The sequence below is a fragment of the Bubalus kerabau genome, chromosome 2, assembly GCF_029407905.1.
Source record: "Bubalus kerabau isolate K-KA32 ecotype Philippines breed swamp buffalo chromosome 2, PCC_UOA_SB_1v2, whole genome shotgun sequence".
Taxonomy (NCBI): Eukaryota; Metazoa; Chordata; class Mammalia; order Artiodactyla; family Bovidae; genus Bubalus; species Bubalus kerabau.
In genome coordinates this window covers 189,249,310-189,262,970 of record NC_073625.1, presented here as the reverse complement: position 1 = coordinate 189,262,970, position 13,661 = coordinate 189,249,310, and the positions used below count along the sequence as shown (strand labels likewise).

The window sequence follows — 13,661 nt, the reverse complement described above, 5'->3', positions numbered from 1 at the left end:
TCAAAGCAGATGAAGAAGGTGGGGGTTGGGCAAGGGCAAAAGACAAGAAGAAACCACGTAAAAGTGAGATCTAGGACCAGAAGGTGGGAAGGACCCCTCCCTCCAGCTCAGGTCAGACCTCAGCAGATCTGGGAAGCAAGCATCCGGCTCCATCATCACTTCCTGGCAGGAATGAATCGGGGATCCGGGGATCTCGGGTGTCTAGGGAAGCTGTGCCTTTCAGCCTTTTCCAGAGAAGAGTCCAGGCTTTCCGGGCTGTATTTGGAGAAAGTCTTTAAGAAGGTAATTAAGTTAAAATGAGGCAACTGTATGAGTTTCCTGGGGCTATTGTATTAATTGGCCAAGAAGATCTTTTGGGTTTTTCTGTAAAATGATCTGAAAAACCCAAAGGAAATTTTTAGTCAGCCCAATAACAAGATACCACAAAAGGGCAGCTTAAACCCACAGAAGTTCATCCTTAGCTCTGGAGGCTGAAGTCTGCAGTAGAGGTGGCGGTGGGTTTGGGTCCTTCTGAAAATTCTCAGGGAGGATCCATGCTGTCTCTCTGCAGTTTGGACAGTGGCCAGCACCCCCGGGGCTCCTTGGCTTGTGGACGCATCAGCCCAGGCTTTGCCTTCACCATCTGTCCTCTGAATGGGCTCACCTCCCTCTTCTTCAAGGTCAGTCAAGTCCAGCCCCGTCTTCTCATCTTGGTTACACCAGCAAAGAACTTATTTCCAAACAGTCCATTCACAGGTTGTTGGGCGGGGGTGCTCAGAACATGGGCATATCTTTTGGGGGGCACACAATTCACCGAAAACAGTGGGAACCCCTAGGAACAAGGCAAGATGAGGTGACAACGTGGGCGGACAGGAACCGGCCAGAGGAACCTGGGCCATCAGACACCCTGGTGAGCAACGGTGATCACATTGAGATGCGAGGTGGGGAAGGAAGGCTGCTGAACAGAGCTGGCCGTGGGGCACGGGGGAGCCGATGAGCTTCCACGTGCAGTGGAGAGAGGCCTTCCTTCTTCCCTCCATGGCCCCCTGTGTTTCCTTTTCTTTTTATTGTTTGAAATTTCATTAGAAAAATTGAGCATACAACGTTATGTGCCGCCTGGCTGGGAGGGGAGTGGGGAGGAGAATGGACACATGTACGTGTATGACTGAGTCACTTGGCTGCTCACCTGAAGCTATCACAACATTGTTAATCAGCTGGCCTCCAATACAAAATTAAAAGAAAAAGAAAAATAGTTTTCCTGCAAGAAAACAAACGTCTCTGGGCATGGGCAATGGTAGCCTCGGCGGGGTCCAACACCACTGTCCAGCTTCTTATCCAGCCAGAGGCCAGTGTCCACCATCCGGAGAAAACCCCTAAGGGCCCCCCTACGGCTGCTACAAGTGCCTCCAAAGATCGGGGTTTCTGCTCAGTGCTGCTGGACTTTCAGGGGTGCTTGTCCCCAAGGTCACATCAGCCGGGCGGTGTCTCCCGGGCCACACTGAAACCTACATTGTCCCAGGTCGCACAGCACCCATGTCACCCAGCATGTGGAGGCCGTGTGACCCGAGCAGCCTCTGCATCGAACCAAACAATTCCTCTCGGGTACACTGCTCTTAAAGTCTGATGCCTGGGGCTCAGGGCACTTGGTTGAAAGCCGATACCCCCATGGCTCCTTCTTCCAGAAGCCAAGCCTGGTGTTTCAGAGCAGGGTGGGAGCTGGAGGGGTCACCGCAGGGCTGGAGACAGAGTCAGAGACCCCAGACCCAGAGAGGGCCCCGGCTACAGCACCAACATGAGAGACCCTGGGTCCTCTATCCCGAGAGAGGCCCTGGGCTTCGGGGAAGGGACTGGAAGGAGAGCGATTGTGCATAAAATAAGATGAGTTGGGAAAACCAGGGTGTGGGGCTCTGCACTCCATCATGTTCTGGGGGGAAATGTGGGGCACAGGGAGCAATGGTCAGGTGGAAGGAGGTCTCGACATGTCTGTAGTTCAAAACATCAGCTGCGTCTGGCAGTGCATGAAGCCCACACCCTCCAGGCTTGTTTACCGAAGCCCACAGACTCGGACCCTGATGATCAGAGCTTAACACCCTAGGTGCCTGGATAGGCACCAGAGTCTCGCGCTGAGAGGGCCGCCCTCGGCCTCTGCCCACCCACAGGGCTGCTGGTCCTCCGCCACCCAGGTGTCCCCTGCACAGGTGTGTGCTCTCCACTCCCCGAGGCTGTGACCCGTCTCATCCACCTTTTCTGTCAGTGCCACCCAGCTCTGCTTCAAGAAACATTCCTGGAGGAAATTCACTGCTTCTACACGTTTCCCCATTATAACTTGGCCACCAGAAGTGCCCTCCACACCCTCATTCCTTGGAACATTCTGTGCGTCTCTGCCCAGAGGGCACAGATGCCATCTCTCATCTCTGCTCTTTGTGGCTCAGCCTTCAAAACACCTCATGCAGAATCGGTCTCCCATGCATGCTGGGCCACGGCTGCACATCCTGGCGGCTCCAGGGGGCGTCCTGGGCCATCCCTGGAGTCACGCGTTTCAGTGCTCCTTGTATTTGCTCCCAGCTTTGGATTTTTCTGTTATTAACAGTGACGGTAAGACATTTGAGGCTTACATAAGAAGCTTCATTGAGAGATTTTTTCAGAGTATGTATGACCATTAATTTTGAGTCTTTAAGCACTGCCCATATCTCAACTTTTCCCCATGTGAAGCTTACATAACACAACTCTGAGCGAAAACATCTTGGGGGCTGCTCCCCAAAGCACCCTGGAACTGGGGCGTGCAGCAGACAGGCTCCAGACAAGCCACCAGCCACACCCAGCTGCTGAGGCTGACAGTCAGCCTTTACGTAACCAGGAACGACGCTCTGCGTGAGCTGCTTTTGCAAATGTAAACTGCAGGTGGAGAGATTACTGAAGATCTCTAGATGATCATGTCAAATGCACGGCCTCTTTTTCTGTGATTTGTAACACTATGAAAGTAAAAACAACAATAACAAATCCCCAAGGCAGAAGCTGTGAGGATAAAGGCAGCCTGAGTCACTGGGTTCCGCTAACTGTTCTGCTTACAGAATGAATCAATATGACGTGCAGCCGGCCTTGGGGATGCCTGAGTCCCCTGGACAGCACCCGGGCACCCGGAGCCTGCAGGGCTGGGCGTGGTGATGGGAGGGCGGTGGCCGCTTTGCCTTGTGGCTGTGTTCTATCTGGGCTAAACCGAGGAGGATCTGCCTGCGACAAGCAGTCCTAACTCGCAGCATCCACGGGCGGGCTCTGACTTTGTCTCCCTGAAGCTCCCCTATCCCAACCCCCCAGAGGACCAGGCAGCTCTCCCAGGCTGCACACGAGGCGCAGAGGGCCTGGGTTGGGGGGGTATAGCCAGTGGACAAGGGACAGACAGCGAGTCCCCCCAGGCTACAGGGGCCAGTGACTGGCCAAGCATGCTCCACACACGGCTTGCTTCCCCAGGAAGGCTTCTTCCGCCTATAAAATTACTGTTAAGTGTTTGTGAGTATCTCTACAACTCCTTCCAACAGAATAAATGAACCAGAGGCCTAGAAACCCTAATGTAGCTGGAGCGTGTGCAGACACGCAGGCTGCCCCATGTCACTACCCGGGCTGGTGGTCCCGGTGCATCCAAGCCGAGAGCCCGCACTGGGCGGTCACGTCCCATCTTCCCACCCGCCCTCCTCACTGCAGTCCCCACAGAGCGCCGCCTCAGAAACAGTCGGAGGAGAAATGAAAGGCATTCCGGGTCTTGTCTTTCCTGGAAAGAATGGGGGAAGGAGTGTGGACTGGGGGCCAATCTGGGGAACACAGTCACCAGTGTCACTGAGCGGGACGCACCCGTGGGGCTGGCCTGGCCTTCGTTCCACAGAGCATGCCTGGACACGGCCCTGGGCCTGGAACAATGGGGAGATGCACAAGGCCAGGGGCCTCGGGAAGGCTCCCCAAACAAGACACAGAGATCTGGCAACTCAAATCCGTGACACAGATAAAGAAAAACAACATGACCTTACAGAGCACACACCACGCGCCACCCCATTTCAGCACAGGACATACACACTTGAAATTCATCACAGACACCCGTGAGGTGGACGCTGGCTTCCCCCCAGCACACAGATGAAGACACTGAGGCACGTAACCTGCCTGCACACTCACGGGTAAAAACGCACACAAACCGCACCCCTCCCTGAATTGATGCTCTCGACGCTGATGTCACGCTGCCAGTAAACAGACTGAGTGAAATTGCATCGGAAAAGCATCTGTCTTCCCTGAACAGTCTACTCTCATCCCCGCCTGCAACACATCACACTTCAGGGCCCCCACTGCAAACACCCACCCGAGATGAACATAACCAGGTCTGGAAAACGGGAGGACTACGGGAACACAACGTTTTCCAGAAGACACAATAATGCAACACTGCAACAGACCTACTCTTTGCAAACTGAGGGGAGAAGAGTGGAAATGATTCAGGTTTACAAGATAGCAGGCAGATTCATTGATGAATAAACGGGTCAGCAAGGTGTGGTCCATCCACACAGGGCAATCTGACTCAGCCTTAAAGAGGAAGGGCATCCTGACGCCTGCCACAACTTGGATTGGCCTCAAGGACATGATGTGCAGGGAAAGAAGCCAGCCATGAAAGGACAAATGCTGTACGACAGCCCCCCTCTGCAGGAGGTCCCCAGAGAAGTCAGATTCACAGAGACAGAAGACAGAGTCATTGGTGCCAGGGTCTGTGCAAGGGGACAGAAAGGCAGTGTTTAGTGGGGACAGAGTTTCATTTGGGGAAATGAGAAAGTTCTGGAGATGGATGGTGGGGATGGTTGCCCAACAGTGTGAATGAATTAATGCCTTTGAACCGTACACGTAAAATGGTGAAGATGGTAACATTGTATGTTATGTGTATTTTACTACAATTTTTAAAAATAAAAAAAATATATTAGGCAGGGAATCTGAACCCAAAAGAACAGAACATTCAGGGTCTTCTTTAATCATGTCTAGACTGAGTTAAAAAGCAGAGACATCACTCTTCCGACAAAGGTCTATACAGTCAAAGCTATGGTTTTTCCGGTAATCATATATGGATGTGAGAGTTGGACCATAAAGAAGGCTGAGCGCTCAAGAATTGATGCTTTCAAACTCTGGTGTTGGAAAAGACTCTTGAGAGTCCCTTGGACTGCAAGGAGATCAAATCAGTCAATCCTAAAAGAAATCAACCGTGAACATTCATTGGAAGGTCGGATGCTGAAGGTGAAGCTCCAGTACTTTGGCCAGCTGATGTTAAGAGCTGACTCACCAGAAAAGACCCTGATGCTGGGAAAGATTGAGGGCAGGAGGAGAAGAGGGTGACAGAGGATGAGATGGTTGGATGGGATCACCAACTCAATGGACATGAGTTTGAGCAAGCTCTGGGAGTTGTTGATGCACAGGGAAGCCTGGTGTGCTGGAGTCCATGAGATCACAAAGAGTCAGGCAGGACTTGGCAACTGAGCAACAACAGACAGAGTCAAGCTGCTGAAAGTTTCTGTTTAGGCAAAAGTTCCCACTGGGTGAACAGCTCTGGGAATCGAGAAGGAGATGTGGTACTTGGTGGAGGTGATGGAGCTGGTGCAGGGGACAAGCAGGCAGGAGTAGGGTCAAGGCACGTAACCACACCATCGACTACAGATATTACTTTTTTGAGACTGAAAATGCTTGGTGCCATCTCCAAGGCAGCTGAAAGCACTGTGCAGTGACCCACAGCACAGCTGTAAACTGGTGCCCAGGGAGACATGTGTGCACATTTTAGACTCCTGCAGCTGTATCTTCAGGTGTGCATGGTCTTAGAATACACTTTTCTCGGAAAGATTCACAACCCTGGAAATGCAAATAGCCACAAAAGCATGAGGAGACAGCCCGGCGAGCCAAGCAAGAGGCTCCGTGTCAACGCCTTTCGAGCTGGGCCACTGACGTGCCCCTTCCACTGGCTGTGAGCCATCCCTGCCTGGAGCCCAGGCCTCTGCCCCACCCAGGCAAGGGCTGTGGGGGCCCTCCTCCATCTCAGGGCCTGTCTGTTCCGAGTGGGGAGGGGTGGAGATGGAGCATGGAGAAATCCTTCAGTGGGGTAGGACTGGGCTACTTGTCACAAGGACACCTGAGGTCCCTCTGAGTCCTCTGGGGACCCACTTAGACCTTCTTGCCAAAGTCTGCCCTCCTCCAGGCCCCAAGAGTGCAGCCTGCCAATTGCAGACAGTAAACCCAGGACAGGGGTGCAGGGTCCCAGCCTGTAGTGACTCTAGGCTATCTGTCCACCCAGCTCCCGCTGCCCACAGTCGGGCTGGTGTCTGGGCCCCCATGGCTGGCACAGGGCCTAGCATCCTGGAGGCATCCCTTTCATCTCTCATCTGCACGTCGGTTCTGATGGGGCGCTCTGCCCGTGCTCTTCTTCCCTGATCCCCAGGGCTGCATTCTGCATGTTTCTGAGGCCAAGCAGCCCCTCAGCCCACAAGGGCTCTGGCGAGACCACTGGTGCCCTAGGTCAGGGCATGAGGTAGCCCTGCTGCCAACAGGCATCGCCTCTGCCAGGCTGGAGAAGGAGTTACCTGGGCAGTGGGCCCTGGGGTCTCAGGGCCTTGGCACTGCCCCCTCTTTGTGATTATTTGTCATAGTGGGCTCACAGATACAGAACTGAGGACACCGAGGCAGCCAGGCTCCTTCCAGAGTCTCCAAGGGGATAGGTCCCGGGCACAGGGAGTGGGGCCAGGGGACAAGATGCACTCACTGAGCCTCTGCAGGGGGCCAGCTCTGCCCTGGGCTCCACGTGGGTGCTGTTCAGAGCCATCTGCATCACCCCATGGTGGGGGCACCAGCATTGCACCCACCTCATCGAGGAGAAGGTGACCTCCCTGTGGGCTTCCCCTGGCAGAGCCAGGCACTGAGATGCTGTGTCCAGCACCATGGCCTCAGCCCACCACATAGGTGACTGTGGAGAGCAGCCCTGCTCCCTGCACTCGGCCTACAAAGTCTCCACATCATTATCCGTCAACCCCAATGGCATTAGTGGGGTTCGGGTCCCCAGCCAACCCCCTCCCAGGGCCTCCGGTTGTCAGGAAGTGTCTGGCTTAAGAGGCCTCCGACCATAGCCTGTGGGAAGGAGGAGGGAGATCTGCAGCCTCCTGGGTCCCCCGTGGCCTCAGGCTAGAATGTGTGAGACCCTGCGCCCGAGAGGCCATGTTGGGGAGCACCCAGTGTGTTCCCTCTGGAGTCAGGCGGCTGCACTCCAGTGGCTGATCTATGTGGTGAAGAGAGACTGAAAATGGAAACGCGCCAATGTTCACAGCCCAGCTGGAGACACAGGGTCATTGCGGGCGAGGGGCAGGGTCTCTGCCCTATGATGACCGGGGCCACCTCCATTTACACTGAAACCCCGAGAGGGTGTGGAATGACCCCCTTTCTCCAGCTTCCTTGGCGGCAATTAGCTTATGTTACCATTTCAATATCCTTTTAAAGCTCTTACATTATGAACATTTAAAGGAAGATAAATGACTTTGCTGGGACTTCGGAGGGCGACCAAGGGGAGCCGCCGTCCACCTGGTGGTGATGTGAGGGGCCAGACAGCAGCAAAGCCCAGAGAACTGCGGAGGGTCTTTTGGACGTTCCCTGCACAGATGAGCCAAGACCCTGCCTATAGGCAGGGAAAGGAGGCTCTGAGTGAGGGGCAAGCCAAGCACACGTCTGAGGATGAAAGGGACTCTCCACTGGGCTTGGCCAGGTGGCCGGACAGACATTCCAGGAGGGGAGACATTTCATGAGCCAGAGAAGGGCTCCAGGCCTTGCCACACTGACCACAGTGGACAAGTCTGTGGCAGGGGCACCCTTCAACAAACAGAGGACAGGACTGCCCTGAAGATGAGCAGCCAGCCTGAAAGGCCAAAGCCTGTGTCTGTGCCAAAGGCAGGGGAGGTTGATGTCCTTGGAGGGAGCAGGGCTGGAGCAGGGCAGGGGGACATGGGGAGCCTGTGGCAGGCCGAGCCAGGGCCCTCAGAGCAGGGAGGAGGGCCTGAGCCCCAGGGAAGCACTGGGGAGGGGATGGCGGGCCTGGCCCTGAAGGTCCACGGGGCTAACTGCTGGCTCCCGAGGAATCCATAGCAGGGCCTGGGGCCCTAAGTGGCAACAGAGCCAGGTTGAGAGGAAGGCAGCACATGGAGAGGAGCCTCAGCAGAGGAGGGCTTAGCTCCGGCAGGGAAAGAGGGGGGATTAGTCCCAGCAGGGGGTGGGGGACCCAACCACAACCAACCGTCGGTAACTGGGAACAGCCTTCTGCTGACATTTCAACAACTTCCCAGGGCACTCTCTGCTCTTCCTTCCGGGTTTTTCTCATTTGTTCCATTGTTTCAGGGCAGAAACAGGCGAGCACAACTCAAGCGGACGATACTCATTGAGACCTGGACTCCAGCTACAGAGCGAGGTAAGATGCAGCTCAGAGCGGCCAAGAGCGCCTGGTGAGGGGCTCTGCCGCAGGGGAGGTGGGGGGGCGGGCGGAGTGTCGCTAGACAGGCAGTGCACCAACAGGTCCCTTTCAGCGCCACTTACGATGGTCCCCAGAGTGACTGTTCTTGCCCAGACAAGGCTCCTCACTAAGCCCAAGCCTGGGGCCAGGGAGCCCACAAAGGCCTCTCTGCCTCCTTCAGAAGGTGGGCAAACCCACACTCAGACGTGCCACCAGGCAGGAGTCCCTCAAGCTCCCTGATGCCAGCGGCATCATCTGTCTTGCCCCAGGCAACCCAGCCAAGCCCAACCCTCCTCCGGAGGCGGGTGGGAGAAAGGAGCGGGTTCTGAGGTGGGGGAAACCTCGGAGAGAAACAGCAAGCCCTCTGGGTGGGGGCTTGCTCCAGAGGGGAGTCCTGACAGGAGGGTTCCCAGCTCCCACTCCCTCCTCCTTCATCTGGTGTCAAGCGGTGCCAGGTCCCACCTGTGCCCCCGACAAGTGGCAGAGGAGGAGATGTGGACGGGTGTGTGGCGATGCAGCTGGCTGCATGAGGTTGCCACCCTGGCCTTTCGGCAGTCGCAGGCTGGGTCCTCCTGAGGCTGCGCAGCCTGGGAAAAGGGCCCCTTCCCCGCCAGGCTGGTCTTCCCTAAGGAAGGAAGCCTCTTCATGGAAACCCACACATAGCCGGCATCAGCCCTGTCCACCAGCTGGGTCCTGCTGTGTCCTGTCCCTCACCGGGCGCCCTGCAACAGCAGCAATTCAGTCCATCCCTCCCAGGGGAAGCAGGGTGGGGGAGGGTATGCAAAGGGACCATGGCTTGGTGGGTCTCACCGAGCGCCGTGAATGCCCCATTCACCCTGGACCCCAGCCCTCAGCTGCTCAGTGAACACTTGGGATAATTAAGTGATTTGCCCTGTCCACTCTGATTCCTGCAACAAGCAGGACGATGAGCACCCCACGCGGCAGTGGAGAAATTGTGACTGAGGGAGGTTAGGGAACTAATCCGGATCTGAGGGGCTGGAAGTGGAGGCCTCGAGGAGGGACTGGCTCCCTGCACGCTTCTCCGTCCCCCTGGAGGCCGCTTCCGGGTATACCCAGGAAGGACCCAGACCTGGGAAGATTAGCCCCGTCTGCCCCCCCCTGACCTCCAAGCCACCTATGCACAACCTCTGCAGGAAAAGCCTGCAGATGGAACATGGATCCTTCAAGGGAACCCCAGACCCCTGTGGCGGCCCTGCACTGGGTATCTGGGCAGGTGATGCGACGTGTGTGCTTGAGTCTCCTTCATACCGAGGAAGCGGGGAGCCAGTCACTGGGGTGCCACCGGTTTCTCTAAGAACCTGGAACACCTACAGCATTATCCCTACGGTACATCCTCAGAGGGGACGCTGGCAGGCCATCCCTTCGGACAACTTTAGATCTGCCCCCCAGGCCGTGCTGGAGCAGATACTGTCTGAGAAGCCGCTGCTCTGAATGTTACCTTTTTCCTCCCCTTTGGGGCTCTCTCTGGGGGGAACGGGAAGGACCAGGAGCCGGAGAACTGGAGGGACAGAGTACAGAAACAACGTGGGAGCCACCGAGGGCCAACGGGGTAGACAGAACAACACAAGCGCCAGAAGCAGCTCCTGCCTCCCCCCTGCCTCCCCAGGTTCTCCCCTCAACAGTGACTTCCCCAGAAAGGAGAAGGGATGGATAAGACAGAACACAACGGCATGCCGGGAACTTTCGGAATTAATCCAGCGCCTGGGACTTTAAGAAACCGCGGCCACTGAAAACATTTCTGTAGGAGCTCTCAGCCCAGGATTTAAAGTCCCAACTAAGCTGCTGGGTGTCAGTGTGAGGTAGGCTGGGGGTTAGGACTTCTAGCACACGCTCGGAACCCCAGATGATCCAGCTCTCCCCAGGGCTAAAGGTGCAGCCAGGAGCCCTCCCCACCAGCCCCACAGCACTAGCAGCAAAGGCAGAGGACACAGAGCAAGGTCAAGAAGCAGTGACTGAGGTCTGAGGTCTGAGGTCTGAGGACGACGGTCTGCCTCCTCTCGTTTGTATCAAAGGGCATGGACCAACCACAGAGAGCATCACACCTGCTGTGTTCCAGAGGGTTCCAGGCACTCAGTCTACATGGCCTCCTTCACTGTTCACAAGAGTCTACAAAGACGATGCTCTTGTCCCACCTTACTGGCCTGGAGGCCAGCTCAGAAGAGCTCAGGGTTAGTTGTCCAGGATGACAGAACGCGGTGGAGCTGGCACTCCACATCAGATCTGGCCGCTCCCGAACACAGGTGCTCACTGTCTCCCAGGACTGCCTGCCCGGCTGCTTTTGTAGAGATCACCAGAACCTCGAGTATCTCAGTAGCAAAATGTCCCCAAGGACAGCCGAGTCAAGCCCACCACTCAGCACTCCCCTCCTTCAGGAGCCTGTCTTCCACTTGGCACCCACATCCCATTGGACTTCTCCAGGAAACCTTCAGGACATTCTTGGGAGGGAACTGTCACTTCTGATGCTGACAGCATCTCATCTCACCTCTTTCAAAAGATAAAAGGGGTTGAGCTTTGATAATCCTCCTCTGTTGGGATAGAAAAAGTGTGTGTGCTTGTGTGTATGTGTGTGTCTTTGCCTGTGTGTGTACATGAGTGTGTTTGTGTGTATGTGCGCATCTTTGTCTGTGTGTGTGTGTTTGTGCTTGTGTGTGTGCTTGTGTGTATGTCTGCCTGTGTGTATATGTATGTGTGTCTATATGTGGTGCATGCATGTGTGCACTTGTGTGTATGTGTGCATCTTTGCCTGTGTGTTTGCGCTTGTGTGTCTATATGTGGTGTGTGCATGTGTGTGCGCTTGTGAGAATGTGTGTGCACACATTTTATGTGCACAAGGTGTGTGGATGCATGTGCACATGCGTGTGTCCGTATGTGCATGTCTGTGCACACGTGTCCATGCTGGAGCATGGGAGTACTCAGCAGAGGGCCCTTTCTCCCTCTGGGGAGACTGTTCAATTCCTGTGCAGTCACAGATGCCCAGTCCTGGAAGCCAGGGGACCTGGGGGAGCCCTGCGTCTAGTGGCCACTTGCCCTCGCTTCAGAGCCCCTGCTCCCCATCATCTGGTTCCAATGAAGCGGGCTACAGGGGAGGAAGGGAAGCCCACACTTCTCCTTTCTTGGGATCAAGCAGGGGATGGGGCGAGAGTGAGGCTGCTGGCAGAGGGTGTCTGAGAACCCCAGACACCCAAGCCCTGGCGCCTGCTCTGTGCCCGGCTGGGGCATCTCCGCCTGTTTCCCCGCTCTGGATGCGCCTTGAGAAGAGCAAAGTGAGCCGCGGCGGATGCACGGCTTCCCTGAAGTGTCCAGCTGGAGCATTTCCCTCTCTGTGGCCTTCCTCTCCCCCACCCCCCAGGACCTCAGAGGGAGCTTAGAGAAGCGTCCTCCAAGCCAGCTCTCTTTTTGTCCCTCTCTGCCAATCAGAAGCAGGAGATGCTCTGAATGCAGAGCTCGTCCGGAGGGTCATAGGGTCTCTCCGCAGTCCCCAGGAGGTGAAGCAGCCCCGGGTCACCCCCTCCAGGCTCAGGGCTGCCCACCTGCTGGGATGAGGAACCGAAGGGGTGGGGGACGACAGCCCCTGCCGTGCCAGCCTCCACCGACACCCGCCCCAACCTGCTTAGGCAGGAAGTGGTGCCCGGCCCCCGCAGGGGCTTCGAGCTCCAGGCACCACCCGCACCCCTTGTCCGGGGGGTCCGTCCCGCGGGTCTGCCCACCGGCTCCTGGGGCGACTGTTCCAGGGTCCTTCCACCGGAAATGAAAGGTTTAATGGACCAGCCTCGGAACGTCGGAACTCAGCCTAATCATATTTGTTACAAAGAAAGCTCTGCCCAAGGAAAGGAAAAAATACTCCCCTTGCGGTCGCCCCTTTCCACCGGGCCGCGCGTGGGGACACCTGCCCCGCGGAGCCCCATCGCCCCCGGCCCAAGTTGTCGGAGGCCGCAGCCGCCTCCGCGGATGCGCGGGCGCTGGACCGCGGACCCCTCCCCCGCCGGCGCCCCCTGGCCGGCCCCCACCCGCCTCCGCGACCCCGCGCGGTCACCGGGGAGGAGCTGCTGGCGGGCGGGCACGGCGAGGGGCGCGCGAGGAGGGCGCTCGCAGCCCGGCGGGGGAGGCTGGGGAGGGGGCTACCTTCTGAATGCGTCCATCGATGTCCAAGTAGATGGCCTTGGGCCGGTAGCTGGAGGAGCCGGTTCCCATCTTGCCGAGCGCTGCACTTGGACTTTTTACTGTACTTTCTCGACGCCAGCCGCCGCGGGGAGGGCGGGGCGTGGGAGGAGGGGGCGGGCGGCGGGCGGACGCGGGGGCCAGCCAACCAGCGCGCCGCCGGGCGGGGCCGCGGGCTCGGCTCCTCCTCCTCCGCCTCCCCTCCTTTTCCTTCCCGCCCCCTCTCTCCTCTCTCCCCGGTTTACACTCCGTTCTCCTCCCCTCCCACTTTAAGGCACGCCCCCTCATCGTCCCTTTGACTCCAGCCGCCTTGGGATTCAGGGCCAAGTGGGTAGCCGGTCTCCGACTGCCCTCTGGACAGGTGCTCAAAGTGAGTGACTCCCTCTGACTGCAAAGCTAGTCGCTTGCCCACGTGACCAGATTCCCATAGCGACCCCCTCTGGCTGCAGGGCTGGTCACCTCTCAGGTGACTAGATTCCCATAGCGACCCCCTCTGGCTGCAGGGCTGGTCACCTCCCTACAAAGACAGTGCTCCATTTGGACTCTTTTGCTGAAGGTGGATGCTCCATCATCCATCAGCAGGCACCTGGCTGGCATGGGTCCCTAAGCTATTTGTGACCCAAGCACCACTTAAGCCTGGGGGGAATCCCCTGGGTCCATCTCTCCCTGCTGTGAGAGCCATCCTTATTTAATTTCAGTAGGAGATGGGAAAAGTTCCTTCTCCTTCAGGTACCTCCTTCCCCTAAGTTTGTGTACACCCTCGAGAGTGATCGCCTCTTCCAGCTGCACCCAGAGCTGAAATGGCAATTTTATTTCTGTCCTCGTGTAGCCACCCGCTATTTGCTGGCTTCAGCACTGTTCTGGTCGCCACTCCCCTTGTTAATTGCTACAGGGAGTGTGGGGGAAAAAAGGGAGGGATTACAGGCAGCTCTTGACCTGCAGATCCTAGTGGGGACTGCCTCTGCGGCCCCCCAGTTCTCTTGGGGGTGGGAACAAGGTTGGGGGAGGG

The 13,661-nt window shown here is 56.9% G+C and overlaps 1 protein-coding gene across 2 annotated transcripts in view; it reads right to left on the bottom strand.

The window, feature by feature from the left end:
- The window catches only part of PDE9A (phosphodiesterase 9A), a 108,544-nt gene extending 95,823 nt beyond the window's left edge, over positions 1-12,721 (bottom strand). For both annotated transcript variants that reach the window (XM_055569745.1, XM_055569744.1), the window contains exon 1: positions 12,617-12,721. In XM_055569745.1, coding sequence (XP_055425720.1) covers positions 12,617-12,685 — 69 coding nt within the window. In that variant the 5' untranslated portion in view covers positions 12,686-12,721. The remainder of the gene's footprint in view (positions 1-12,616) is intronic.
- Positions 12,722-13,661: the final 940 nt, after the last annotated feature.